Here is a 27,491-nt window from a genome sequence, read left to right on the forward strand (position 1 = left end):
CCCGAGGCCGGGGGGTGGGAGGGCGCGGACCCAACCGCCCGAGGCCGGGGGGTGGGAGGGGGGGGACCCAACCGCCCGGGCCCCGGGTGGGAGGGGGCGGACCCAACCGCCCGGGCCCGGGGTGGGAGGGGGCGGACCCAACCGCCCGGGCCCGGGGTGGGTGGGGGCGGACCCAACCGCCAGAGCCCGGGGTGGGTGGGGGCGGACCCAACCGCCAGAGCCCGGGGTGGGAGGGGGCGGACCCAACCGCCAGAGCCCGGGGTGGGAGGGGACGGACCCAAACGCCAGAGCCCGGGGTGGGAGGGGACGGACCCAAACGCCAGAGCCCGGGGTGGGAGGGGACGGACCCAAACGCCAGAGCCCGGGGTGGGAGGGGACGGACCCAAACGCCAGAGCCCGGGGTGGGAGGGGACGGACCCAAACGCCAGAGCCCGGGGTGGGAGGGGACGGACCCAAACGCCAGAGCCCGGGGTGGGAGGGGACGGACCCAAACGCCCGAGCCCGGGGTGGGAGGGGACGGACCCAAACGCCCGAGCCCGGGGTGGGAGGGGACGGACCCAAACGCCCGAGCCCGGGGTGGGAGGGGACGGACCCAAACGCCCGAGCCCGGGGTGGGAGGGGACGGACCCAAACGCCCGAGCCCGGGGTGGGAGGGGACGGACCCAAACGCCCGAGCCCGGGGTGGGAGGGGACGGACCCAAACGCCCGAGCCCGGGGTGGGAGGGGACGGACCCAACCGCCCGAGCCCGGGGTGGGAGGGGACGGACCCAACCGCCCGAGCCCGGGGTGGGAGGGGACGGACCCAACCGCCCGAGCCCGGGGTGGGAGGGGACGGACCCAACCGCCCGAGCCCGGGGTGGGAGGGGACGGACCCAACCGCCCGAGCCCGGGGTGGGAGGGGACGGACCCAACCGCCCGAGCCCGGGGTGGGAGGGGACGGACCCAACCGCCCGAGCCCGGGGTGGGAGGGGACGGACCCAACCGCCCGAGCCCGGGGTGGGAGGGGACGGACCCAACCGCCCGAGCCCGGGGTGGGAGGGGACGGACCCAACCGCCCGAGCCCGGGGTGGGAGGGGACGGACCCAACCGCCCGAGCCCGGGGTGGGAGGGGACGGACCCAACCGCCCGAGCCCGGGGTGGGAGGGGACGGACCCAACCGCCCGAGCCCGGGGTGGGAGGGGACGGACCCAACCGCCCGAGCCCGGGGTGGGAGGGGACGGACCCAACCGCCCGAGCCCGGGGTGGGAGGGGACGGACCCAACCGCCCGAGCCCGGGGTGGGAGGGGACGGACCCAACCGCCCGAGCCCGGGGTGGGAGGGGACGGACCCAACCGCCCGAGCCCGGGGTGGGAGGGGACGGACCCAACCGCCCGAGCCCGGGGTGGGAGGGGACGGACCCAACCGCCCGAGCCCGGGGTGGGAGGGGACGGACCCAACCGCCCGAGCCCGGGGTGGGAGGGGACGGACCCAACCGCCCGAGCCCGGGGTGGGAGGGGACGGACCCAACCGCCCGAGCCCGGGGTGGGAGGGGACGGACCCAACCGCCCGAGCCCGGGGTGGGAGGGGACGGACCCAACCGCCCGAGCCCGGGGTGGGAGGGGACGGACCCAACCGCCCGAGCCCGGGGTGGGAGGGGACGGACCCAACCGCCCGAGCCCGGGGTGGGAGGGGACGGACCCAACCGCCCGAGCCCGGGGTGGGAGGGGACGGACCCAACCGCCCGAGCCCGGGGTGGGAGGGGACGGACCCAACCGCCCGAGCCCGGGGTGGGAGGGGACGGACCCAACCGCCCGAGCCCGGGGTGGGAGGGGACGGACCCAACCGCCCGAGCCCGGGGTGGGAGGGGACGGACCCAACCGCCCGAGCCCGGGGTGGGAGGGGACGGACCCAACCGCCCGAGCCCGGGGTGGGAGGGGACGGACCCAACCGCCCGAGCCCGGGGTGGGAGGGGACGGACCCAACCGCCCGAGCCCGGGGTGGGAGGGGACGGACCCAACCGCCCGAGCCCGGGGTGGGAGGGGACGGACCCAACCGCCCGAGCCCGGGGTGGGAGGGGACGGACCCAACCGCCCGAGCCCGGGGTGGGAGGGGACGGACCCAACCGCCCGAGCCCGGGGTGGGAGGGGACGGACCCAACCGCCCGAGCCCGGGGTGGGAGGGGACGGACCCAACCGCCCGAGCCCGGGGTGGGAGGGGACGGACCCAACCGCCCGAGCCCGGGGTGGGAGGGGACGGACCCAACCGCCCGAGCCCGGGGTGGGAGGGGACGGACCCAACCGCCCGAGCCCGGGGTGGGAGGGGACGGACCCAACCGCCAGAGCCCGGGGTGGGAGGGGACGGACCCAAACGCCAGAGCCCGGGGTGGGAGGGGACGGACCCAAACGCCAGAGCCCGGGGTGGGAGGGGACGGACCCAAACGCCAGAGCCCGGGGTGGGAGGGGACGGACCCAAACGCCAGAGCCCGGGGTGGGAGGGGACGGACCCAACCGCCCGAGCCCGGGGTGGGAGGGGACGGACCCAACCGCCCGAGCCCGGGGTGGGAGGGGACGGACCCAAACGCCAGAGCCCGGGGTGGGAGGGGACGGACCCAAACGCCAGAGCCCGGGGTGGGAGGGGACGGACCCAAACGCCCGAGCCCGGGGTGGGAGGGGACGGACCCAAACGCCCGAGCCCGGGGTGGGAGGGGACGGACCCAAACGCCCGAGCCCGGGGTGGGAGGGGACGGACCCAAACGCCCGAGCCCGGGGTGGGAGGGGACGGACCCAAACGCCAGAGCCCGGGGTGGGAGGGGACGGACCCAAACGCCAGAGCCCGGGGTGGGAGGGGACGGACCCAAACGCCAGAGCCCGGGGTGGGAGGGGACGGACCCAAACGCCAGAGCCCGGGGTGGGAGGGGACGGACCCAAACGCCAGAGCCCGGGGTGGGAGGGGACGGACCCAAACGCCAGAGCCCGGGGTGGGTGGGGACGGACCAAAGGCCAGAGCCCGGGGTGGGTGGGGAAGGACCCAAACGGCTGAGGTCAAGGAGTTGGGGGGGGGGGGTGGGGAAAGGCTATCAAAGCCACAGCTCAAGGTGGGGTGAATGACAGTAAACTCGGGGGGTGGCGGGAGGAGACAGATAGGCTCTAAATTCCAAAGCTCGAGGGGAGAGAGAAGAGACAGTAAACACCAGAGTTCCGGGGGTGGGGAAGATACAGGCACTTAACGCCAGACCTCAGGGGAAGTGGGGCAGTCTCTAAAGCAGGAGTTTATGGTCCTTCAACGAAAACACTTCATGCACCAGTAATTTTCCAATGAATTAAACATTTTAATGACTTGTAGTTATGTTACGTTTAGACTGAGTAAAGATGACCCACTGCTTTAACTACATCAGTAAATCAATTTTGCGGTAGTCCAATAGTCCTATGCTGCTACTGTGGCTTTTTATTCAACTGCTGTGTCCACATTTAGCTCATATTGATGAATGCGCCCTGTCCCCTCGATAGCAACTCCATAACGACTAATTCCGCTAATATCATCGTCAAGAAGCAGTGTTGAATTAAACATGCATAACTAGCCAAGAAATGTACGTGATGAAAAAACTTTAAGTAGAGACTGGAACGAAGGTAAGTAAGAAAGAAGGAATTGGGGCGCTTTTTTGAGGGGGGGGGGTTAAATATTGGTGACCGGCGAGGGGATGTCGGAGGGGCGGGCACTGGATGGGAACGGTCGGTGGGCCTCGGCTTCCCCGGCGCCGCCTGCCCTCTCACGTTTACCTCATCCATTGCTGGCTGCCGTTGGTTCTCCTTCACAGCCGCCAACTGGCCTTTGCCGCCTGTTCCCGGCGCTTTTGCCTTTCCTAGGGATTAAAACATTGAGACGAAGCTCAGCGCATGATCCAAGGCATTCAGATGGGCACGGCAACCGTTCAGGGAGGCGACAGGAGCCTTGATCGAAGGGCTCAACGCCGCGCCACGGTCGCCATCTTTAATTACCGTAGTCACTGCAAAGGCTGACAGGGAGACCCGAAACTCAAACCGCGCGTAAAAAGTAATATATATTTACCCATTCTATGGAAAATAGTTCATCTCAAAGGGGAAATAAAAGTGCCAAAAACGCTGATTAAAATACTATTTTAAACTACAACAGACTCAGTCTCAACACCTTCGAAGTTAAAGGCACTCTGCGTACTGACATAATTATCGTAAAAACTATTACACCGCGTTATTCTCCTCCGGAGATTGGTCAGAATTGTGGGCGATGCGCACAATGTTCCAAGCCCATTGGTCCATTCAGCCGTCAATCACGTTAAACCGATTGTGCGGCTGCCCCGGGGATTTTAAATTACGCGCTTACTTTCTATTGGCTTTGATGACGTCAGCGAGGACGCGGATTGGCTGGCCACGGTAATGTTTTCTGGGGGGAGGGGCGATCACGTGATCGGTACTTGCCGCCGGTGATTTGGGGAGTTTTTTTTCGGGAAAAACCCCCCGCAAATTCAACAAAATTATGCTTCATCATTCAACTTGTTTACTCGATTGTCTGATTCCGGCGGCGCGGCGATTGGCGGAAACGGTCGGCAGTGTGCAGCCTCGGCGGGCGGTTGGACGAGGCTCTCGGCCCGGGGTCACGTGATGGGAGATGGCGGCGCCTGACATGGCGGCGACTGGCTAGCGAGCGAGCGGAGTGCGCGCCCTGTGTCTTCGCCTCGCTTCAGAGCAGCGGTAAGTGTCCAAGTAGACCAACTGTCCCTTCAACTTTCCAGCCGACAGCCAACCCCACCGATTGCCTAAATAGTTACTGTCAGTCTGAGGTAAAATTCCTGTGGAAACAAAGGCCGATCTCCGCGTTAGCCTCTCCTGGGGCGGGCGCCGCTTGGCCGTTCGCAGCCTGGGCGCATCTTGCGGACGACTCCCGGCTCTGAGTGGACTCCTTTTTATATAAAAAACCTTTAGGTAATTTATGTAATGAGAGAGGGGAGAAAATGATGTAGTATGAAGGCAACGGTTAGTCGCCGGGATCGGGCTAGGTCTGGCGCTTGGATAATTTGGGCCTTCCCGATGACTGCATGTGGGAGGAGCAGCCGCCGAGGGCTTCCTTATTTCGGTTTCTCTTTTCTTGGTTACAGATCTCCGTGTTTCGTCTACACTTATCTTCAACCACCATTGCGCAGCCATAAAATAACCCGGAAGTTTGGTTTCTTCCTGAGCACGTGTTATAAGCAGAAGGTTAACATTTCACTTTGCTTAAACCTTCCCCGTCCTCCTTTTAACTGTTTATCTTCTCTCGCCCTGGATAGTTTAATGTAGGTTAGATTGTTTCTTCTTCCTTTGTTGAATGGTTTGACTGTCTAGAGAACCTTTGCATGAAAGTCTTGGGAATGCTTTGGGAGGTTGCGATGTTAGTGGGAGCTCTTAAAATTGTTTCATTGATTTCTAATGGTTCGCAGAGACTTCTCAACTCAGTTTGGAGTGCTACATTTCACTCTGGGTCACCTCTAAGCTAACCTTGTGTATTATGTATCTGGCAAAGAAGAATGCCATAATCTAGTTAACGAGACGTATTCCACCTTTTGGAAAAATATACAAAGAAATGCATGCAGCATAGAACAAGGCTGTGGCTCTCTTCGTCCAAGATCAATATGGTATTCTGGGCTTATCCCATTTGCCTACACTTGGTCCATATCCCTTTATTTATAAATCTATCCAGTTACAGATTTGTGAATGAATGTGAAGGTTTTTACTTACAGTTTGCATTTGTTAATTTTAAACAGCATTCTCAATTTTATGTTTTTGGCCTTTTTGAAGGTCAAGAACAAAATGTGTTTGACAGAAAAATGTCCTTGTAAAAGGATAAGTTATTGATGACCTTGTACACAACATTGAGGCCAGATATTTTAATTGATTTCTAACTATATTCAAGTAATTTAAATCATCTGGTCACTGGTTAAGGTCATTTCTTTTAACTGGCAGAGTACGAGTTTGAGTATCTGGAGGGGGTTACTGTTTAATTGAAATGTCTTTGATTACAATTGAGATTTTTGCAAGATAGTACAAATATTATTTCATGATTATCTGTTTTTGTTTGCCTTATTTCTACAGAAGCCAGTTTTAAATTTCTTTTTATTTCTCTGCCCTGTTGAGCTTTCTTTGACAAGCTAAACAATGTCAAAGAAGAAACATTTGGTTTTCATCAAAGCAATTCAGCTGAAATGCTTTGATTTATGAGGGATATATTTGATCTTGCCCTTTAGTTTACATTGAAAAGCTGTTCATAAGCCAGATAGTGACTGAGTATTGGGAAAGAGAGACAAACTTCACACACCTTGGGTTATTTGTAACGGGTTCTGACTTCATTTGTTATTAGAATCTTTCAGGTTCTGGATCTGATTTTGATTTTTAGTTCATGCAATATTTAACAGGTAAATGCCGTTGCTTTATTGTGTTGCGTTGTGAGGTTTAATAGTTTGCTACAAGTTCTAAAATTTCTACAGCAGAGCATTACTATTTAGATTCTGAAGAACAGAAACTGAAGTTGCGTGATATTTTTAAATAATCTGTTGTGAGTTGATAATTTGCACATTTGCTTTTGTGAGATGATTAACTTTTGTAAATTTAAAAATAAAAGACCACTATCTGTTGAGTTGTGATTCAAAGCATGGACTGAATTTGGTCTTCAATGTCTGAATGGATATGTGGGCATTGTTTGAGAAGTGGTAAAAAATTTTCTGTAATGTTTGATCAGTCTGAAATTTTGTACTATGGTGGGTTATTGAGGCTAGATCATTAGAAGTATTTAAAGATAAAGTAAAAGATCAGAGAATTGAGGGCTATGGGGAACTGGTGTCGAAGTGTCCAGGGGCAGATCAATCCCACTGAAAGGTGGGGAAGGTTTGAAGTGCTGAGGGGCCTGCTTCTGCTTCTATTTTCTGATATTTGATTTAAAAAGTGTATGAATGTAGAATGGCCCTCCTTCCCCCTTTCACCCACTGCTTTGTAATAAGATCATGGCTGATTTTTTAAAATCTTGGTTCAATTGTTCTGCATTAAGATAATCACAGATTCCTTTATTTGCTTCAAATCTAAATATTGGTTTCTCTCTTGAATTAATTCAGTGCCTGCACCTCCAAAACCCCTGTGGGTAGAGAATTCCAATGATTTGTCATCTGGTGGAAGGAAATCTGCCATTTTCCCTGAATGACAGACCTCTGATCCTAGATGTCTAGCTACTTCATTTATCCTGTCAATCCTTGTAGTAATTTGTGTTTTATTGAAGCCATGTCTCATTTTTTGTAACTTGAAAGAATTGGACCAGGTCTGCTGAATATACAACTCTGCCATCCTGAGGGGGAAGAGGAGAACCAAATACCAGTAATTGGTCTGGTGCATCTTGGGTGCTCTCACTAAATCACAAGTATAAACTTTGCTAGGAATGGAGACAACCTGTGCATTATTATTCCAAGTGTGGTCTCAGAGTCTGTCTCATCATCCTATCAAAAATCTATACTAATCCCACTAACCAGCATTTGGTCCATGTACTTGTCGAAATAATGCTTAAAACTTTGAGAGTGCATATCTCCACCATGCACTCGGACAGTGCATTCTGAAATGGTGAAAAAAAGTCCTCCAATTCCCTCTAAACCACTTTAACTTTTCTCTAAAACAAAGCTCTCCACTTTTATAAATTACTTCTATAGGGAAATGTTTCCAAGTATGTGCTCTACCTATGCATTTTGTATGCTTATATCAAGTCTATTCCAGCCTCTGCTCTAAGAAAAACAAATTCACTATATTTAGATTTATATGATTATTTTTGTATTTCTCAACAACCAGGGTTTCATAAATGCTATCCTTGCTTTTCACTCAAATGGGGACACCTTGGCCCAGACTTTCACTGTTTAACTTTTAGAAGACTCCACTTGTAGGATGAAGAATTGCCTGCAAGTAGCCTCCCAGTTTAATTTTACCGTGCCCTGTCTAACGATTTTGAAAATGGCCTTGTCTAAATCTGGACTTTAGTCTGAACTGGTGTCCTGTTCCATATCTATGTTTAAGCTTAGATCCTCTCCCTCAAGTTTCTCCTCACAACTGTCCCATCACCACGGTTGCCTTTTTTTTAAAAAACCGTCAACAACTTCGATATGTTATAGTCCCCTCCTCCAAATCGTTGATGTTGGTGGTGAACTGCTGCAGACTACACTGAAGATTTTGTATGGCACTCTTGGAGAGGAAGTTGGAATATTTAGATTCACCAACAGCAAGTGAATGACGATATATTTCTAGATTCCAATTAATTTTGTCATTCCTTAACTATGATGATTGTGACAAGTCTGCAGCATCTAATCTAATTTGTTGATTTGTTTTGCCGTCTGGCATGGTCTCCTGCATACCTTTGAGCTTCACCAGTTTACCATCTTATTTTTAGGCTCAATGTTGTTCATTTAAAAATAACTGACCCCCTGTTTAATTGGAAGTGGGCAGGAAAAAAGGTCATAGGATTAAAGATTATGATGAATGCACCTTTAACAAGGTGCAGAACCTCTTCTAACGTGCTGCATATGTTCTATAACATTTAGCATGATGGTGGTGCCACACAAAATAGATGTTGATTGTGACCTGGATAAAAGGGCCAGACTTGTCACCTAACTAACTGCATGGTGGTCATTCTTGGTAGTGTTCATGGTCATCCCTTCTCTCCTATATAGATGTGAGACCTGAACTCTACCAGTGTAACATCAAACAAATGGAGAAATTTCACATGTGTGCCCTCCGTTCCATCCGTGGCAAGACTGTGTCTTCAATCTGGTCGTCTTGGGTCATGCAAAGTTCACCAGCATTGAGTCCCTGATCATCAGAGTCCAGATGCAGTGGGTTGGACAAGTCATCAGAATGGGCGACCACCGTATGCCTCGCTAGCTGCTCTCTGGTGAGCTGAAGACCAGAAGGATCTCAAGGTCATCCACGCAAATGCTATAAAGACCCTTGAAGGAAACCCTATGCTGCTGTGACATCAAGCCAAGAGATCTAGAAGTTGCAGCTGCGAACAAAACCTGCTGGCTAGCCCTGTGCTTTGAGGCCCACACCAATTTTGAAGACAGGCGCTCCCAAAAACTGGTGGAAAACCATGAACGGTGTTACAAAGCAGCAACAAAGTTATTACAACAGTAGACTTCCAGTGCCCCCATTGTTCTAGACTCTGCTTCCAGACGAGGACTGCAGAGTCACCTTCGGGTCCACAGATGAACTGCACAACAACGTGTCTTCTTCCAATCGATACATGGTGATGCAAAATAGACTTTGAGTGTGTCCTGCTCAGAAAGGCCAGACTTGCCACCAAACTAACTGCATGGTGGTCCTTCTTGCCAGTGTTGCGATGGGCAGATGCATGTGCAACAGAGGGGTGCAATACTTAGTGCAGATCCAGTCTAGCAGTATTGTTTAAATTCTGTTGGTGTAAGTGGATTTAACAAAACTGCTGTAATACTTCTGGAAGAGTATTCAGTTGAGAACTGAAAGTGAGCTTGGTGTGATTAAGCTTCATACTTTTCAAAGCTACCAAATACTTCATCACTTCCTTAATCACTTTTTTTGTGTGACTGAAGCACATCTGGAAAAAAATACAGAAATTTACCAGACCTTTCTTGACATAATCTTCTAAACCTGTGATCCCTCTTGTTGAGAAGGGCTTAGCCAATCGATACACAGGAGTAACACCATTCAAAGGTTGCTTTCCAACCTGCACATCATCCATACCTGTAAATATATTACTGGTCAAATTTCTGACTCGCACCACCAGACTACATAAAAGGATACAATATTTTCCACAATTTTTTTTTCCACAGTCCAAGATTGCTTTACATCAGCTGTCAGGTACACTTATGTATTTTGGCCAGATGCTATTGATGAGGGGTTCACAGCCACTTTATGCTTCAGGCATGTCCTGTATTGTCTTGAGTATTTCAGCCTTGAGCAGCCCAATAGGCAGTAATCACTATGGTGCTGTCAATTCCTCTACAGCCATTCTACTCTTAATTCATGGCTGTTACGCACATAGTCAAGTTCCGAAAGCTGTTTAAAGGTACTTTGTCAGTTCCTCTGCAGCCATTGTTTGACTGTTATGCACATAATAAAAGTTGGTTAGGATGATAATAATACTAGATTTGACTGGTGAATTATTACCATCGTAAAGTAGTTTACGGGCTCTTCTGCACAATTCCTCACCAGGGATCTTACTGTAGATCATGACTATGAACCATTGTGCAGAAAAACAACCGAAATGGATCATAGCGACTGCTTTAAGTTTCATTTTTTTTGGTCTTGTCAATAAGTTCCACCTTTGGAAAAGCCTAATGTAATAATTATTTTTATTTCCAGATGACAGACCCAGGCCAAGATCTTCTGCTTGCTGCTTTAAGCGAAAGTGGGATTAGCCCCAATGACCTTTTTGATGCAGATCCTCTTGATGCTGGCATGATGTCACCTTTGTCATCTAGTAGCTTGCAGCAGGTAAAAATGATTTTTTACATCATTTGTATTGCTGTATCTTAATCTTTGGTGTGATTTCATGTAATAATGTCCAATTTGTGAGTAAAGGTAGGGATTAGTTATATTAAAATTGCATGAATATTGGCCCAGATTGAGATGCCAGGAATCTTGTATTTGCTGTACAAATGATTAGGAGCAAATTTTGGCCAGATTAACTCCATAATCCAAGAAATAGTTAAAACATTACAGTTCTTATTGCCTTGTTCTGGGAACAATGTAAATGCTTTGGAGAGGGTGCAGAGTTTACCAGGATGATGCATGGATTGGAGAACATGTCATAATACGCAAGGTTGACAGAACTCGGGCTTTTCTCTTTGGAATGACAAAGGAAGAAGGGTGACTTAATAGAGGTACACAAGATTGAGGGGCTTCGATAGGGTGGCAGCCAGCATCTTTTTCCCAGGGTGTCAATAGCAAATACCAGATGACATCTGTTTAAGGTAAGTGGAAGAAATTTGAGGAGAGTGTTGGTTGCCTGGAATGCATTCTCTCAGGGTGGTAGTGGAGATTGGTACAATAATGATATTTAAAAGACTCTTGGACATGTACATGGATACAAGAAAAATATGAGTGTGAGGTAGGAAAGGATTAGATTCTTGTGGCATTGGTTTACATCTGTCAGCATAACATTGAGGGCCAAAGGGGCTGTACTGTTCTATTATGTTCTATTTATTTTCACTTGGTGTCTCTTGAAAGGCCAACCATTTTGTCATTGTTCTTAAAGTGGAGACAGTCAGATATAGATTTGGGTTTGGAAAGATAGCATGCAGAAATTCAAAGTTGTATACTGTTAGATCAGATTACCTATAGTCTGAGAAATAAATTTCATCTGTCCTGGAAAATATGGTGCCCTTGTTTACAAAATGTTGGTATGTACATTTAAAGCTCTCTGAAGACCCACTTCTTTGTAACATCCAATCAGAATTTATGTTATAACTGTTTGTCCTTTTGGTATTCTCTGTTTCTTTTTATTCTCTTTCCAATTCTTTATCTCCTTCTTTTATGAGGGTTTTGGAAGGAGAGGGAGGTGGGGCTGGTTGAGGGGTTAGGTAGAGGGGGGGGGGTTTCTTTTTCTTATATACCATATGTAACTTTTTTATATATAATTTTTGAACTTGTGTAATGCAATTCATATTGTGTTTCAAAAATTAATTTTTTTAAAGTGAGACAAGCTACTGCTACAATCCTTCTGATGGAAGATGCTGTCCCAGACATTTTTGTTATGAGCTCAAGTTACAGAAATCTACCAATTTTCGCGTTTAAATAAAATTACTTGATCTGCACATCTCCTTTAAACTACCTCTTCTGCCCGTCTCCCCACACCAACTTGAAATGCATGTCTTCCAGTATGTGACTTTTTTTTAAACCTTGGAAAAATTATTCTGACTGACTGCTCTATCTATGCCTATAGTAATTTTATCAACTATTTGGCATGATCTTCACCTCTACTCCAGAGAAAACAACTCTGGTTTATCCAACTTGTCTCCATGGTTTATACCCACAAATCCAGACAACATCCTGGTAAATCTCTTCTTCCTTTCCCAAACCCCATAAATCCTCCCTTTAATGGGGTGACCAACATTCCATGCCTGGGCTTTGAATAGGTGAAAGATTACTTCCTTACTCCATAGTCAATGCCAAGACCCATGAATACAAGTATACCATATGCCTTCTTTACCTCCATTTGTACTTGAGTGACCATTTTCATGAAACTTGAAAGTCTACAGATGCTGAGATTGCAGTAAAAACACAAAAATGCTAGATGAACTCAGCAGGTCTCGCAGCGTACATAGGAGGTAAAGATACATAACTGATGTTTTGGGCCTGAGCACTTCAAGGTATGAGCAATAAGCAGGCAGGTTCCTGAATAAAAAGGCTAGGGGAAATGGGAGGTGGAGGGAGGAGCACTATCTCTCCCCTTTCCCTATTTCCATTTCTCCTTTCCTCTAGATTTGTCTTTTTCTTTTACTCGGTCTCCTTTTCTCCAGCTCTATTTTCACAGAGCCACCCCACCCTGATCAATTCTCACCTTCTCTACCCAATAAGAATACTGTTGGATCTAAAACTATTTTAATCTTGTACAGATATTCTAAAAACGATTGAATTTTCTTCCAAAAAGATTGTGTATGTATACATGACCAAACGGCATGAAAAAAAGTTCCAACCGTATCACCACATCTAAAACACAAATCTGATTCATGAAAACCATACTTTTTTAATTTTTCAGGTGTTAAATATGATTGATGTAAAAAATTATAGTTAATCATTGCCTAACGGACATTTATCAATCTAGTTACACTAACATAATAAATATCTAACCAATCTTCTTCAGAGAAAATAAAACCAATATCCGCTTCCCATTTAATTTTAGATCTATCCCAACCTTTTTTATCCATACCATCCTGTAATATTTGATACATAAATGAAATATACCCCTTCTCTGGTGCCTTCATAAGAAAAGTCTCAAATTTAGTCATTTTAGGTAAAATCATATCTCTACCAAACATACATTTTACCAAAGATCGAATTTGATAATAAAGAAATATCAATACCAAAATCTTCCCTCATCTGATTAAAAGATTAAAAACTTACCCTCTTTAAAACAATCTCCCAAATTTTTCACACCTTTAAATCTCCAATGCAATAAACTTTGATTATGTATTGAAAAAGAAATAAGTTGATTATTATACAACGGAGTCAAAGTCAATAATTTACCCCATGAATCTATCATTTTATTCTTTATCCATAACTTCATTAAATGTTTTAGTATAGGCACATTTATATTGTTGTAACAAATTCATATTCCACCGCTAAATCTACATTTAATTCAGGCAATGTAATTTGTGAAGGATATTCATATATTTTTTCCTCATCCTTTAAAGATTCGGACTGATATAATTGTTTATAAAAATTCCTAAAATCTTAATTAATTTCTTGAGTTTTATGTATTTTGACCAGTTTCTCTTTTTGTTGCTATTATTTTTCTTGATAATTGTTCCACTTTGAGTTGCCATGCTAAAACTTTATGGACTCTATCACCTAATTCATAATATTTCTTTCGTTTGCACAGTACATCACTTTCTACTTTAAGATCGTTTGTATTAAGTTCCAATTTTTTTGATCCCAATAATATTTGTTTCTCTTTTTTATGAACATGCAATTCCTTTTCTAAATACAATACATCTTTGTCTAATTGATCTACTTCTTTCATATATTCCTTCTTTTAAATGTGTAACATTATTTGTGCTCTTAAATAGGCTTCCATAGAGTCCCATATAATAAATTTATTTGCTACTGAGTGTTCATTAATTTCTAGAAAAAACTTTCTGTTGTCTCATAAATTCACAAAAGTGGTTCCTCTTTAAAAAGTACTGTATTAAATCTCCATCTATAACCTACATTTTGTTCTTCTTCCAAAGCAATTGACATCACTAAAGGTGAATGATCCAATAATATTCTTGCTTGATATTCAATCTTCTGAATTCTAGTTTGTAATTGTGTAGAGACTAAAAACATCAATGCAAGTACACGATCCTTTATCCGGACATCTAAAATCCTGAAAGCTCCAAAATCTGGCAAGTGGGGAGAGAGATGGCAGTGTGAGTTAGGGGAGGGGAGACTGGCAGTGCGAGTCGGGCGGGCGAGTGGGGGGAGACCGGCACCGTGACTGGAAGGGGGTGAGGGTGGAATTTGGGTGGGTTTAAATCTGGCTTTCTAAAATCCAGAAAAATCCAAAATTCGGAACACACTGACCCCCAAGGGTTCTGGATAAAGGATTGTGTACCTGTATGTGAATACGTCTTGTGTCTAAAATAATAGCCCCTATCATTAGGATGAATTTTCCTCCAACTATTAACAAGTCTCATCTCTTTCATTAAATCTGTCACGATTTTAACTATTTTTAACAATATTTCCACCTGATCTATTGAATTTTGAATCAAAAGTAAAATTAAGATCTCTATCCATTATTATTTTCCCCTCTCGCTTGATAATTGCATTAAAAAATCTTGTATAAATTACCCATCTTCTACATTTGTTGCATAAAAATACTTTAATGTCCAATATTCTGAATAAATTTGACAATTATTACATATTTCCCTGCTTTATCTATACTTGTGTCCAATATTTTAATTGGTAATTTTTTATTTATTATAGTTACTCCTCTGGCCTTGGAATTAAATGAAGAAGCCACTACAGATCCAACCCAATCTCTTTTTAACTTCCCATGTTCTATTTCAGTCAAATGAGTTTCCCGCAAAAAGGCTATATCTACTTTAAATTTTTTTTTCCCATTTTATTGGATTCTGAATTCCATTGATATTAATACTAAAAAAATTCAATTTTCCTGCCATTAAGTAACAATATTACATCTTTTGTCCATCGATTGTCCCTTTCCCACTCCTCTCACTCCCACTGAAATAACAGCACATCTTACAATAATCTTGGTCAATCCTGGCACAAAATAAGAAAAGATAGAAATAAGAACAAAAGAAGACCCCCCCCCCCCCCCCCCCCCCCCCCCGAGGCACGTGGTGTTGTTGCATCTCTATTTCCCTGATTGGGATGTGATCCAAATCACATTCATGCTCATGATTTCGCATGGTCCTCACTAACTTGCTTAATATACCAAATAATCCCTTATTCTGTTTTTAATCATAGATTCTAATTCTCTCGTAGGTCTTTTAAAATATATATAGATCACTTAAAGATTAAACCCTCTCCATTTCAAACTCTCTTGAAATATGACTTTTTTTTCTCCAGTTACAGCAAAACTTTTTCCATCTGATAATACATTCAAGTATCAGCATCCACCTGTCTTGCTTTTTCTGGCAATTAATCTGCAAACACCTTTGCCTCATGGGGTTCTGTGAAAAACCTATTTCTCCCTTCTGGAACAAAGACCATCAAAATTGCTGGATACCTTTAGACAAAGGCATAACCTTTCTTCCATAACACATTTTTAACTGCATTGAATTCTTTCCTCTTTTTCAACAACTGAAAACTTGTATCAGGATTTTAAAAAATCTTATTCCTATTATAAATCATGGGTGACGGTCGTTCTTTTGCTTGCTTCGCTGCCAGCTCTAAAATCTTCTCTCGTACTTCACACTAAGAAATCGGGCATGGCTTCTGGTCCGGCTGTGGCTTTGGTCTCTATGCGCTCTCTCAATTTCAATGTCTCCTTGAAATTCAGTCACTCCCAAAGATTGTGGAATCCAATGTTGTAAAAACTTTTTAATTTCTTGTCCTTCATCACCTTCTTTAAGTCCAGTAACCTTTGTTGTTTCTTCTGCTGAAGTTCTCTAAAATATCTATTTTCTGATCTTTTGTTGCAGCTGCTTTTGCTTGTGCCACTTGCATCCTTAATGCCTTGAATTTCAAATTCATTTCCTTTAATTTTCTCATCCATAACTTCAAATCTTTTATCCACCTGCTGCATTATTTTCTCAGCTTTCTCCGTAAAAGTCTAGTTTTCAGCTACAATTTCTCCCTCTTTTTATTTCTGCCGTGATAAACTTTCTTTCTTGTTGGGAATATTCCATGTATTTTTTTCATTTCTGCTACAGAAATAAATAATTCTTTCATTTTCTCCAGCTGTTTGGCCTTGGGACTTTGAGTAAACAAAAACTCCTGTTCTTCTTGTTCTTATTCTTGCTTGCTGGAGCTGGAAGTCTAAGGTATTTTTTAAAGTTGCCTCTTTCTTTTGTTCTCTGCTCATGCGTGACTTCTCATGCGTACACAGTCACATCTTCACCCAAGTTGGGTGGCCATTGTCTGGAGAGACTCTGAACTGCAGATTCCAAGGTCTCCCCTGTCTCCTGGCTTATTTCCCCTGGGTAGTACCTTATGAACAGCTCCTGGATCCTTCCTCAAGGTAGGCCTTACTTCCTTATCTCTATCACTTTCTTGTTCAGTTTCTTGTATTGTAATGGCTGACTTTTCTTTATTTGGTGCCATTTTAAAATGTTCTGCAGGTCCTTACGATACTTCTTTCTTCTATTTTTCTTAAGTTTTGCTAACTTTTTTGACTTTTTCCAACTTTTTCGAGGAGAGTAGGGATTTGCAGTGAACCCCACATCATAACATGTAGTCTTGAATGTGTAGCAGGCTATGCAGTTGCGTGGTCGTTGCAGCCATTAATGAACAATGGCTGGCCTAGGCATTTCCCTGGAACATGTGGGGGAAGCGACATCGACGGGCCTTGGAACCCCACCATTGATGATAGAAACAGTACAGCTCACTGATGGGACGTGGCGTTTGGATGGTCAGTCGGTGGTCTTCGTGGGTGGGCACTGATGACACGGTGCTGTCACCTGCTTGAGTGAAGGGCAGGCATCTCTCTTCACTGCCCATAGCAGGTCTGCTTGGCCAGCCACCTTCCTGGGATCATCGAAGTCTCCCTCTGTGACAAGCAGCCAGATGTACTCAGGCAGCCTCTCCAGGAAAATCTGCTAGAACAGCAGGCAGGAGGTGTGGCCATCGTTGAGAGCAAGCTTGTCGCTAATGAGGGCGGAAGGGGCGCTGTCCCCCAAACCATTCCTATGCAACAGCTTGCACTTTGAGAGCTGGAAAATGTGGTTAACAGCTTTTTGATGGCCACATGCCTTCCTTGTTCTGGGGCCTGCTGGAGGAAGTTGATGATGCTGGCTGTGGTGTTCTGATCGAGGACGCTGACCACGTGGTGGTAGCACGTGTCGTCAGCGGAGATCCGTCAAATGGTGAACTTCATCTCACCCTTGATTGCGATGTCCTGAAACCGGGCAGCTTCAACGCTAAGGCGTTGATCACAGGTTGCTTTTCCATCTTTGTGCCCAAAACGCTGTTTGGACCAATCAGGAGGTTGCTACAGCTAGGTGATAGCTCTCAGTTATAGCCCTAAGGCTGTAGCTTGAATCTGCAGAACAAAGACACACACCACTAGAGTGTATTTGATACTGAACTTGTGCAGTGGCAGCTCTGCCTTTTATAGGCAGCTCGGCCGTGTCACCACCGGGGTGTCGCTTGAGCGGGCCGGCTACCAATTGGTTACCTTGGATGCCTGGGCCCCGATTAGGGCCCCCTGCAATCTATTGGCAGTAATTGGCCATTTTCACCGCTCTGCCTGCGGCCTATGGAAATGAGGGTTTCTACTTGCACAATGCTTTGCCAGTTACCGTGTTCGATGGCCATTTCCTGCATTGGCCTGAGCTGTGGGCCGCTGCAGTCCTTCATTAACCCTGTCCCCTTGCGCTTGATGTTCTAAAGTTCAACCTCATACACTTGCCCTACTGCCTGTCAAGCCTATTCCAGATCCAAATTGTCAATTCCCCGTGGATCTCATGAATCTTGACTGGATGTTCTGAGGGACCTTGTCAAATGGCTTGCTAAAATGTGTCCACTGCCCGACCCTCATCATTAACCTTCATCACTTTTTCAAAAAACTGAATCAAGTTTGTAAAGTTGTGCTAACTATCCCAAATCTGGGCATACATTTCTAAATGTACATGAATTCTAAATGTACATTTCTAAATGTACTATTCCTCTCGAATAGTTTTTTTACCACTAATGTGAGGATCACTTGCCTGGGATGTCTTACATTATCCCCATTTCCCTTCATGAACAGAACAACAGTGACTACTCATCAATCTTCTGGGACCTCACCTGTTGCTAGTGAGGCTATAAAGGTCTTTGTCCATGCTCTAGTAATCTACCTGAACCGCTGATTTTCCTCCAGCGAATTTTTGATTGTTCAAGATTCTCGCATCAACAGTTTTTTTTCTTGGGGGTTCTCTTTATGCTCCTTAATGCTAGATTTTTTAATGGAATTCCTTGAACTGACTTTTAGAGTAGTGTTCTGGAAAATGCTGTTAAAACTTGACAGATATATAGCTTATTGTAAAGGCTAACTGTTTTGGAAAATGGTCATTTCATCTGAATTTAGTTTACAGATTTTGAATACAGTAATCAATAATTTGTTAATTTTCATTAGAGTAGTGATTTTTAAAATTGGAAAAGATTTAACCTTTAGACCTGTTGTACATGAAATGTAGAATTTGATCATTTAGAGTTTTTGCCCTCTATTTTTAGGTTGCATGGAATTGTGATTTAATCTGACATTCTTCATCTCATTCTCCAAACCAATACATTTAACCTATTTAATGCATATAATGTGCGCGGCGCCCCCACACATTGTGTGTGTGCAATATGAGAATATTTTTAAGTTGAAAGAACATGCACAGTTTGTAGCAGCTGTGGGAAAGATGCGCCAGCAATTTATAGTGGCCGTGGGAATGTTACAGCAAGCATGAGAATATATACTGGAGGCAATGAAAGAAAGCGCTCAATTTATAGCGGCCGTGGGAAATTTTGATCTTGGGAATATCTTTGTATTAAATACCATGGTATTCCTATAAATAGGACATTCTGCTAGTACACTGCACCTTTTCAATGATAATTGCCTAGACCTGTCCCTGAGATTAACACATCAAGTGCTTCTGATTTGAGACATTAGAATTAAAATCCTGCTCAACTCTGAAGCCTGTCTTCAATCATTTAATTGATTCCTCTCCAAAGCTTATTAATGTGTTGCAGCAGGATATCATCTATATAACAAGTGATTGACACCTCTGGGGGAAATTGATTTGATATTAACTGTGGCGAATACTGATAGGTCTTTTACCTCGTGTCCTATTTAAATGCAAATTTCTGTCAATTGGAATTTACAATGGTATATGTTTGTGCACGTTATACGAAAATATTTTTACACAATTTATGATTTTCTGCGTGTTATGTGTGCACATTATATGTTTGTGCACATGATATGAGTGAAAATATGGTACTTTTGTTAAATAAATCAGTGCTGTTCATCTCTACTTTAATTTGTAATTACACTTGCTAGTAACCAGGGCCATTGGTTAAGGATGGCAAGTGAAGAAAAATTGGTCTATTTTATTGAATTGCTTAATCACTTTAAGAGCTTCTATTGTGTCACCCATAAGTTTCTTTCAGATAAATGATTGCCAACTTCCTCTGACTCATGATTATTCATTTTGTAACACAAGAACATTTTCATTTCTATCATTTATATTTTCTTCTCAACAGCCACCAACAGCAACCACTTTTGTGCTAAATCAGTTGAATCAGCTGCCAAACCTTGGAACAACGTTAATTGTGACAAAGGCACCTGTAAGTGCAGTGTCTCGTCCTACAGTTACTGTAGCAAAGGTTATTCAAACCAGCTCACTTGCACTAACCTCTACAGCTGCTCCAACAGCAGCTACAGCATCAACCAAGGACCAGATCCAGCTTAAAGACCTTCTTAAAAGCAACAGCTTATCTGAACTGATGAAAATGAAACCACCATCGAATATTGTTCAACCAATTACAACAGCAGCCAGTAAGTTATTTTCAGATCTATGGAAAATATGCTCCATTAATATTCCTATATTAAATATTGCATAGTCTCTTTGTATCTACATATTGTTTTGAAAAACTCCTTCATTGTTGAACTGAGTAGATAAGTTAAAGTTGGATGCAAACTGAACTGTTTTACAATTGTCTAATGTTTGGATTGCAAATGCATATGCGTTTTATAAAAATTTGCGTTGATGTGATATTGAATGTCTAAATTACTGAAAATGAATCCAGGAATGGATCTTTCATTAGCCTCTGCTTCAATGCAGTCTCTGTCTGTTATCAAGTTCCCCGGCACGGTTTAGTGTTGTGGTTAGCACAATGTTGTTATAATGACAATGATCAGGACGAGGGTTAGAATCCCATGCTGTCTGTAAGGAGTTGCTTCATTCTCCCTGTGTCAGTCGGGGTTTCCTCTGGTTCCTTCCCACCATTCAAAATGTACTTGGGGGTTGTAGGTTAATTGGGTGTAATTGGGAGGCAAGGGGTCATGGGGAGAAATAGTCTGTTACTGTGCTGTACGTCAAAAAAAAATTAATTAATGCCTTGCCCTGTATCCCCTATGAGAGGAAACATCATGTCTAACTTTATCCTGTCAATCCTATTAAAAATATTTTGTGTTGCAAAGTGGTCATGTCTGCTTACTCTTCTCAAAGCACAACCCCAACCCCAGAATTGCGTGGAACTGTCATGGCATACTTTTGTAAGCACATCTTTGAATAGGGTGGCAGATCTATTTGGAATATTCCAGTTGCTCCTGAACAAGGTGTCCTGAGAGGCCAATGGATTATTCCAGAATCATGATTCAAGTATAATGATAGCCTGATCCCTCTGAACATTGACATCAGTTTTGTCCACTGCCATTTAAAAATACTCCATTTGTTTTATTTTTCAACCAAAGTGGCTCATTGGTTTTTCCACATTATATGAGGTGAAGTATATTCAAAATTGAAATGCTATGAAGTTGGGCCCAGTATCTCCTCTGTTACATATTACTGGAACATCTTAAGTAAAGATTTAATGTTCCTTAAGAGCTGGAGTTTGGATTGTTAATCCTGTATTCACATGTAGAGATATAAATTGTAGCTTGGATAAATTTATTTTTCTATCCACAATTCTTTTCATCTTTGAGATCTTTCTCATTTTACGTTTGGGCATCTTTTCCAGCTTGTGTTGGTGTGGGGCTGAGGTAGATTTGGGTTCAAATCCTGCAGTGTCTGTAAGGAGTTTGTACGTTCTCCCTAGCCACTTTTAGGTGGCCACAATACCCGACTGTAAAGCAGCCTATTGTACTCCTTTGTGGCTGTCGGGTGGCGACCTGAAAGTGGAGAACCCGGCCAGGAGGTTTACCTATCTAACCCTTCTCCTGTAAGTATAATATCCTGCTCCGAGAATCCCCCGTTGCACCTGAAAGCAGTTCAGGCAAAGCTGCTAGCAGCTTTCAGGTGTGTAGCAGCGGGCAGGCTGTTGACAGTCAGCTGGCGACCTGCTGACAGCCACCCTCCCCACTGCCGCCATGGGACAGTGTGGGGCAGGAGTCACCGTGTGGACCAGGGACAATTTGGGGCAGGAGTCACCGTGTGAACAGGGGACAGTGTGGGGCGTGGGGTAGGAGTCACCGTGTGGACTGGGGACAGTGTGCCAACACCTACCCACCCCGCTGCATGACAGTCATGTGGCATAGGTCTATGGGGCTGCTCCAGCCCCGTAGTCCCATGTCGGGGGGCTGTCAGGCAGCAAGGAAGCGAGCTGTCAGATGACTACCCCTGCACAGGCTCAGGAGCCAGCGTTTGCTCTGCGGCCCCTCTTCCCCGCTTCAGACCTTTCGGGTGGCAGAGCACCTCCTTCAGCGCTGCAACCTGAATGTCCCTTCTCAGACACCCGCAGCCTGCTCCATAGCCACATTCTCCAGGCAATTCCACCAGAAAGCAGCTCCTATGTCCTTGTGGGTTTTCACCTTGGGGCTTTGGTTTTCTCCCACCGTTTGAAACGTACTGGTGGTGTAGGTTAATTAGGTGTAAATTAGGCCATTTGGACTCATGGGCCGAAATGGACTGTACCATGCTGTATATCGAAATTTAACAAAACTGCCTTAGAAGATGGGAGTATTTTACATCGAGAAATAGCAACAAAGATAGTTCAAAGTTCTTTTTATTGTCACATAATAATTTATTAAAAATGTAATACTGTATACTTGAACTTTTGTCTGCCCAAAGACCTGCCCTAAGATGTTGCTGGTCCATGCTTTTGATGCTTATTTATATATATCTATATATAGATATATAGTATAGAACTATATATCTGACATTCCAGATAACATTAATACTGAGCAACAATTGGTAAAATTAAAAAGAATAACATTTATATTTGAATGATCAGTATCTTTTCCACGTAAAATCAGGACTGAAGTTGCCTTGTTGCTATTCCTATTAATAAGTTGAATGCCAACATCTATTGGCATTTGAGGTAAGAATCATGGAACTGGAAAGTTTGGCCTAACTCATATGTGCCAACCATTTGCCTGTATTTGTTCCTCTAACTATTTTCTTTCCACATACTTGTCTTAATGGCTTTTAAATGCTGTAATCCTACCCATTTCCACAGCTTCGTCAGGGAGCTTGTTCAAAAATGCACCACCCTCTTAATGGGGGGAAAAATCCCTTTTTAAAATGATCTTTCTCTTCTTGCCTTAAGCCAATGTCTCTAATTTCAGACTCCACTACTCTGCAGAGGGTTGGGGGGAGACGGCTGAATATTTTGTCTGATCTATGTCCCTTGTGATTTATAAAAAAAAACTCTATACTTCAGCCTCCTCTGCTGTAGGGTGATAAAGCCTCAGTGGACTGGAGGAGTCACGTGATGGAGTAATGGCCAGTAGGGTAAAACCAGCCCTCTCCAGAAAAGAATAAAAGTTAAGAAAAGACAAAGTTCAATAAATATAAAATGTAAGAAATAAAAGATAAAGTTGCAGAGAAGAGAAAGAAGATGGCACCTAAGAAGGAAAAAGTTAAAACAAAGGGGGGGGGGGGAAGAAGAAAAGACTAGAAAAGAAAGGAGAAGGCCTTACCTGCACGAAGGAACAGGGAGCTGTGGTGGAGAACAGCGCCCAATCTCCGAGGTTGGTGTCGTCCCTGCGGAGTCGCGACCCCTCCCCCCTGACCGGTGGACTGCAAAAATGGTTTTCTGAGCAAAACAAAAGTGCGCAACTACGCAATCTAAGGTAAAGGAAAACACCGATGGGAGGGGGGCTCAGCCGAGGAGCGGGCAACTACGGCGCGACCAGCTGAGAGACGCCCAACACCAGGACTCTCAGCTGGAAGATGAGGAAAGCGGCAGGAGAGGGAGTGAAGTACCAGCAAGAAAGAAAGTCGACGGGGTGAACAGCAAGAGGAGCAGCAGCAGGAGGCTCGACAGATGAGCAGCTCAGAAGAAGAGGACCAACAGCAAGAGGCCAAGCAAGAAGAGACCCAACAAAGTGAGACAAGCAACTCATCAGAAAAATCAGAAGAGACACAGATACAAAGAAGAAGACACAAACACAGGTACAGACACAGAAGAAGAGGAAGAAGACCAAGATCTACACAGAGATAGAAGATAAAACAGATGGACAGAATATAGATAAAGGTTTTTTTTCAAGAACAAATGAGAGCATTAAAAGAATGGTTGTCATGAGAATTTAGTGTAATTATAAGAAAAATTCGAAGAACCGAAGATAAAATGCAAAGATTAGAACTAGTCATGACAGAAATAGTGAAAAGAGTAGGAAATGTGGAAGAACGAGAAACTGCTGTAGAAATGGAAGTAAACGACTGAAGATGAAAATTGGAAGTAAGTGATTAAAAAAAAAATTAAAGAGACAAAAGAGTTGGAAGCTCAGAAAATTGATGTTGGAAAATTGTAGTAGGTGAAACAACATAAAAATAGTGGGCCTGAAGGAAGATGAAGAAGGCATAGATATGAAGGAATTTATAAAAGAATGGATCCCAAAGGTCTGGGGAATGACAGAAATGCAGGAAGGAATGGAAATAGAAAGGGCACACAGAACATTAGCTCCGAAACCACAAACGCATCAAAAACCAAGATCCATTTTAGTAAAATTTTTGAGATATACGACAAGAGAAAATTTACAGGATTGGGCAAGGAATAAAATTAGAGAAGACAATTAACCATTGGAATACAAGGGTCAAAAAATATTATTTTGCTCAGACATAAGTTTTGAACTCTTGAAGAAGAGGAAGGAGTTTAATACAGCAAAATTGATCCAATGGAAAAAAGGTTATCAATTCATTTTAAGACATCCAGCTGTGATTAAAATATTTATCCCCGGGAGCAAAACAGACTGTTCTCGGATCCGGAGGAAGCACAAGAATTTGCAGAAGGTTTGCAGGATAGGAGAAGAGATGTAACAAGAATGAAGAATGGCGATAAAAGTATAAAGATGTAAAAACAATGTATATGTAAAGAACTAAAGGGAAAGAGAAGAGAAGAGAAGGGAAGGAAGGAAGTAAGTGGGGAAAAAAGGAGAACTTTGTTATGTGTGTGTTTATTTTAAAAAAAAACTTTTTTGGGGGGAGGGACTAACCGTCGCTGCAAAATCAGTTGATGCTTGCCAGCAGGATCACAATCCAAATGGAAAGGTTGCCCGGCAAGGTATAAGGGGCAACTTAGATGGTGGGGGGGGTATTTGGGATTAAGGGAATATTGGATGTGGGAGTTGTTGTTGGAGTATTTTATGTTTTAAATGTGTTGTCATACATTGAGTTTAAAAAGGGAAAACTGAGAGATGAAAATGGGGATGGAGGTGGTGAGAAAGTGGAAGTGAGTTGTAAACAGGATATGAGATGGCCACATTGAACTATATGACTATAAACATTAATGGAATACATAACCAAATTAAAAGGAAGACACTATTAAATTTACTGAAAAAAGAAAAAAGAAATACTCCATTTGTACAGGAAACGCATCTAACTGAAGTGGAACATAACAAATTAGAGAGACTGGGTAGGACATGTAGCAGCAGAATCATATAATTCAAAAGCTTGAGGTGTAGATATTAATTAATAAAAATGTACCAATCAAAATAGAGGAGGAAATAATAGATCCAGCAGGGAGGTACGTAATGATAAAGTGTCAGATGTATTCAGAATTTTGGAATTTGCTCAATATATATGCACCTCATGAGGAGGATCAAAAGTTTATGCAAGATATTTTTTTGAAGATTGTAGATACACAAGGAAATATATTGATAGGAGGGGATTTTAACCTTAATTTGGATCCAGTGTTGGATAAAACTGGACAAAAGACAAGTAAAATGAATAAAGTGGCCAAATTTATGGTTAAAATGAAACTTATGGATATATGGAGGAGGCAGCATTCAAGGGAGAAGGAATACTCATATTATTCAAGTAGGCATAAAGCATACTCAAGGATTGATTTGTTTTTGTTGTCGGCCCATATTCAAGGGAAAGTTAAGAAAACTGAATATAAAGCTAGATTGCTATCTGATCATTCACCCCTGTTATTAGCAATAGAACTGGAGGACATCCCACCAAGAACATATAGATGAAGATTAAACTCCATGCTACTTAAAAGGCAGGAATTTAGAGAGTTTATTGAACATCAAATCAAAACATATTTTGAAATAAATACGGATTCAGTGAAAGACAAATTTATATTCTGGGATGCAATGAAAGCCTTCATTAGAGGGCAGATAATAAGTTATGTAACTAAGATGAAAAAGGATTACAATTGGGAAATAGAGCAGTTGGAAAGAGAGATAGTAAGTACAAAAGGAACTCGTAAAAAGGGATGATATAATAAAAAGGAGAGAATTGGCAGACAAAAAAAAATACAAAACATTATAAATGTTCAAGGTGGAGAAGAACATTACAAATGTACAAGGTGGAGAAGAACATAATGAAAACAAAGCAAAAATATTACGAACTGAGAGAAAAAATACAAAATATTAGCCTGGAAACTTAAAACAGAACAAGCTAAAAGAACTGTATTGGCATCAATGAAAAAGGACAAACAAATTACATATAACCCAATAGAAATTAATGAGAACTTTAAGGAATTTTATGAACAATTGTACCAAACTGAGAATGATGGGAAAGATGATAAAATTGAAGCGTTTTTACGCTAAAATTGAACTGCCAAAATTGCAAGAAGAGGAACAGAAAAAACTGGTAAAACCATTTGAAATAGAGGAAGTATAGGATATATTAAAAAAGCTGCCGAACAATAAAACGCCTGGAAAGGATGGATTCCCAATAGAATTCTATAAAACATTTAAAGAGTTATTAATTCCTCCTCTCCTGGAAGTAATGAACCAAATAGAAGAAACACAAAACTTGTCAGATTTATGTAAGACAGCAATAATTACAGTAATACCAAAGACGGGGAAGGATCCACTAACACCAGCATCAAATAGACCAATATCTCTACTTAATTCAGATTATATAATAGAAAAACTATTAGCAAACAGATTTGCCAACTGTGTACCAAAAATATTAAAACCAGATCAAACTGGATTTATTAAGAAAAGACGAACAGCTGATAATGTTTGTAAGTTCATTAATTTAATCCATGCAGTTCAAGGAAATAAGATACCAACAGTGGCTGTTGCTTTAGATACAGGAAAAGCCTTTGACAGGGTAGAATGGAATTATTTATTTAAAGTATTACAGAAGTTCAATCTACCAGAAATGTATATTAATTGGATTAAAGCATTATATAATGGACCATTGGCGAAGGTAACAGTAAATGTATATGTATCAAACCAATTTAAATTAAATAGGTCAACTAGGCAGGGATGTCCATTATCCCCTTCATTGTTTGCTTTAGCAATAGAACCATTGGCAGAACTGATAAGAACAGAAAATAAAATAAAAGGGATAAAAATAAAGGAGTATAAAATCAGTTTATTTGCATGTGAATCATATTATACTTAATAGAACCAGAAATATCAATAAAAGAATTATATAAGAAATTAAAGGAATATGGAGAAATATCGGGTACAAGATCAACGGAAAGAAAAGTGGAGCGATGCCAATGAGTAACACGGATTGTACAGAATTTTAAAAAGAATCACCATTTAAATGGCAAACACAAGCAATCCGATACCTAGGTATTAGGTTAGATAATAATTTAAGCCACCTGTACAAACTAAATTATCAGCCACTAATAAAGAAATTGCAGCAAGACTTAACATTGGAAAGTATTTCCACTAACATTGATAGAGAGGGTAAATTGCATTAAAATGAATGTCTTCCCAAGGATACAATACCTATTTCAATCGTTACCAATTCCCTTAACAGAGAAATTCTTTAATGAACTAAAGAGAATAATAAGGAAATTCTTGTGGAAAGGGGGGAAACTGAGGATAGAGTTAGATAAATTAACAGAGTGGTACAAACAAGGTGGTTTGCAGCTACCAAACTTTAAGAATTATTATAGAGCAGCACAATTTACCAGACAAGGAAAAAACTAGACTGGACTAAGATGGAACTAGATAAAATAGGGGAGAAGATATACTTTAAAGGTGGGAGGAAAAGCTGGTGCAATAAAAAAGCT

General features: G+C 43.6%; 2 protein-coding genes across 9 annotated transcripts in view; one reads left to right on the forward strand and one right to left on the reverse strand.

Annotated features, from left to right (window-relative positions):
• Nucleotides 1-4,917, reverse strand: part of kmt5aa (lysine methyltransferase 5Aa) — a 43,197-nt gene extending 38,280 nt beyond the window's left edge. Inside the window, exons 1-2 of one of the 4 annotated variants that reach the window (XM_069933513.1) lie at nucleotides 4,514-4,917; nucleotides 3,756-3,838 (exon numbers count right to left, since the gene is read on the reverse strand). In XM_069933513.1, coding sequence (XP_069789614.1) covers nucleotides 3,756-3,838; nucleotides 4,514-4,637 — 207 coding nt within the window. In that variant the 5' untranslated portion in view covers nucleotides 4,638-4,917. Of the gene's footprint in view, nucleotides 1-3,755; nucleotides 3,986-4,044; nucleotides 4,210-4,513 lie in introns of those variants that run through there. The other 3 variants (XM_069933510.1, XM_069933511.1, XM_069933512.1) reach the window with 3 other exon arrangements.
• sbno1 (strawberry notch homolog 1 (Drosophila)) overlaps nucleotides 4,403-27,491 on the forward strand; it is a 99,428-nt gene continuing 76,339 nt past the window's right edge. For 3 of the 5 annotated variants that reach the window (XM_069933502.1, XM_069933505.1, XM_069933506.1), the window contains exons 1-3: nucleotides 9,238-9,258; nucleotides 10,353-10,484; nucleotides 19,605-19,899. In XM_069933502.1, coding sequence (XP_069789603.1) covers nucleotides 9,256-9,258; nucleotides 10,353-10,484; nucleotides 19,605-19,899 — 430 coding nt within the window. In that variant the 5' untranslated portion in view covers nucleotides 9,238-9,255. Of the gene's footprint in view, nucleotides 4,704-5,107; nucleotides 5,208-9,237; nucleotides 9,259-10,352; nucleotides 10,485-19,604; nucleotides 19,900-27,491 lie in introns of those variants that run through there. The other 2 variants (XM_069933504.1, XM_069933503.1) reach the window with 2 other exon arrangements.

This window comes from Narcine bancroftii, chromosome 4 (genome assembly GCF_036971445.1).
Source record: "Narcine bancroftii isolate sNarBan1 chromosome 4, sNarBan1.hap1, whole genome shotgun sequence".
In the NCBI taxonomy this organism is placed as follows: Eukaryota; Metazoa; Chordata; class Chondrichthyes; order Torpediniformes; family Narcinidae; genus Narcine; species Narcine bancroftii.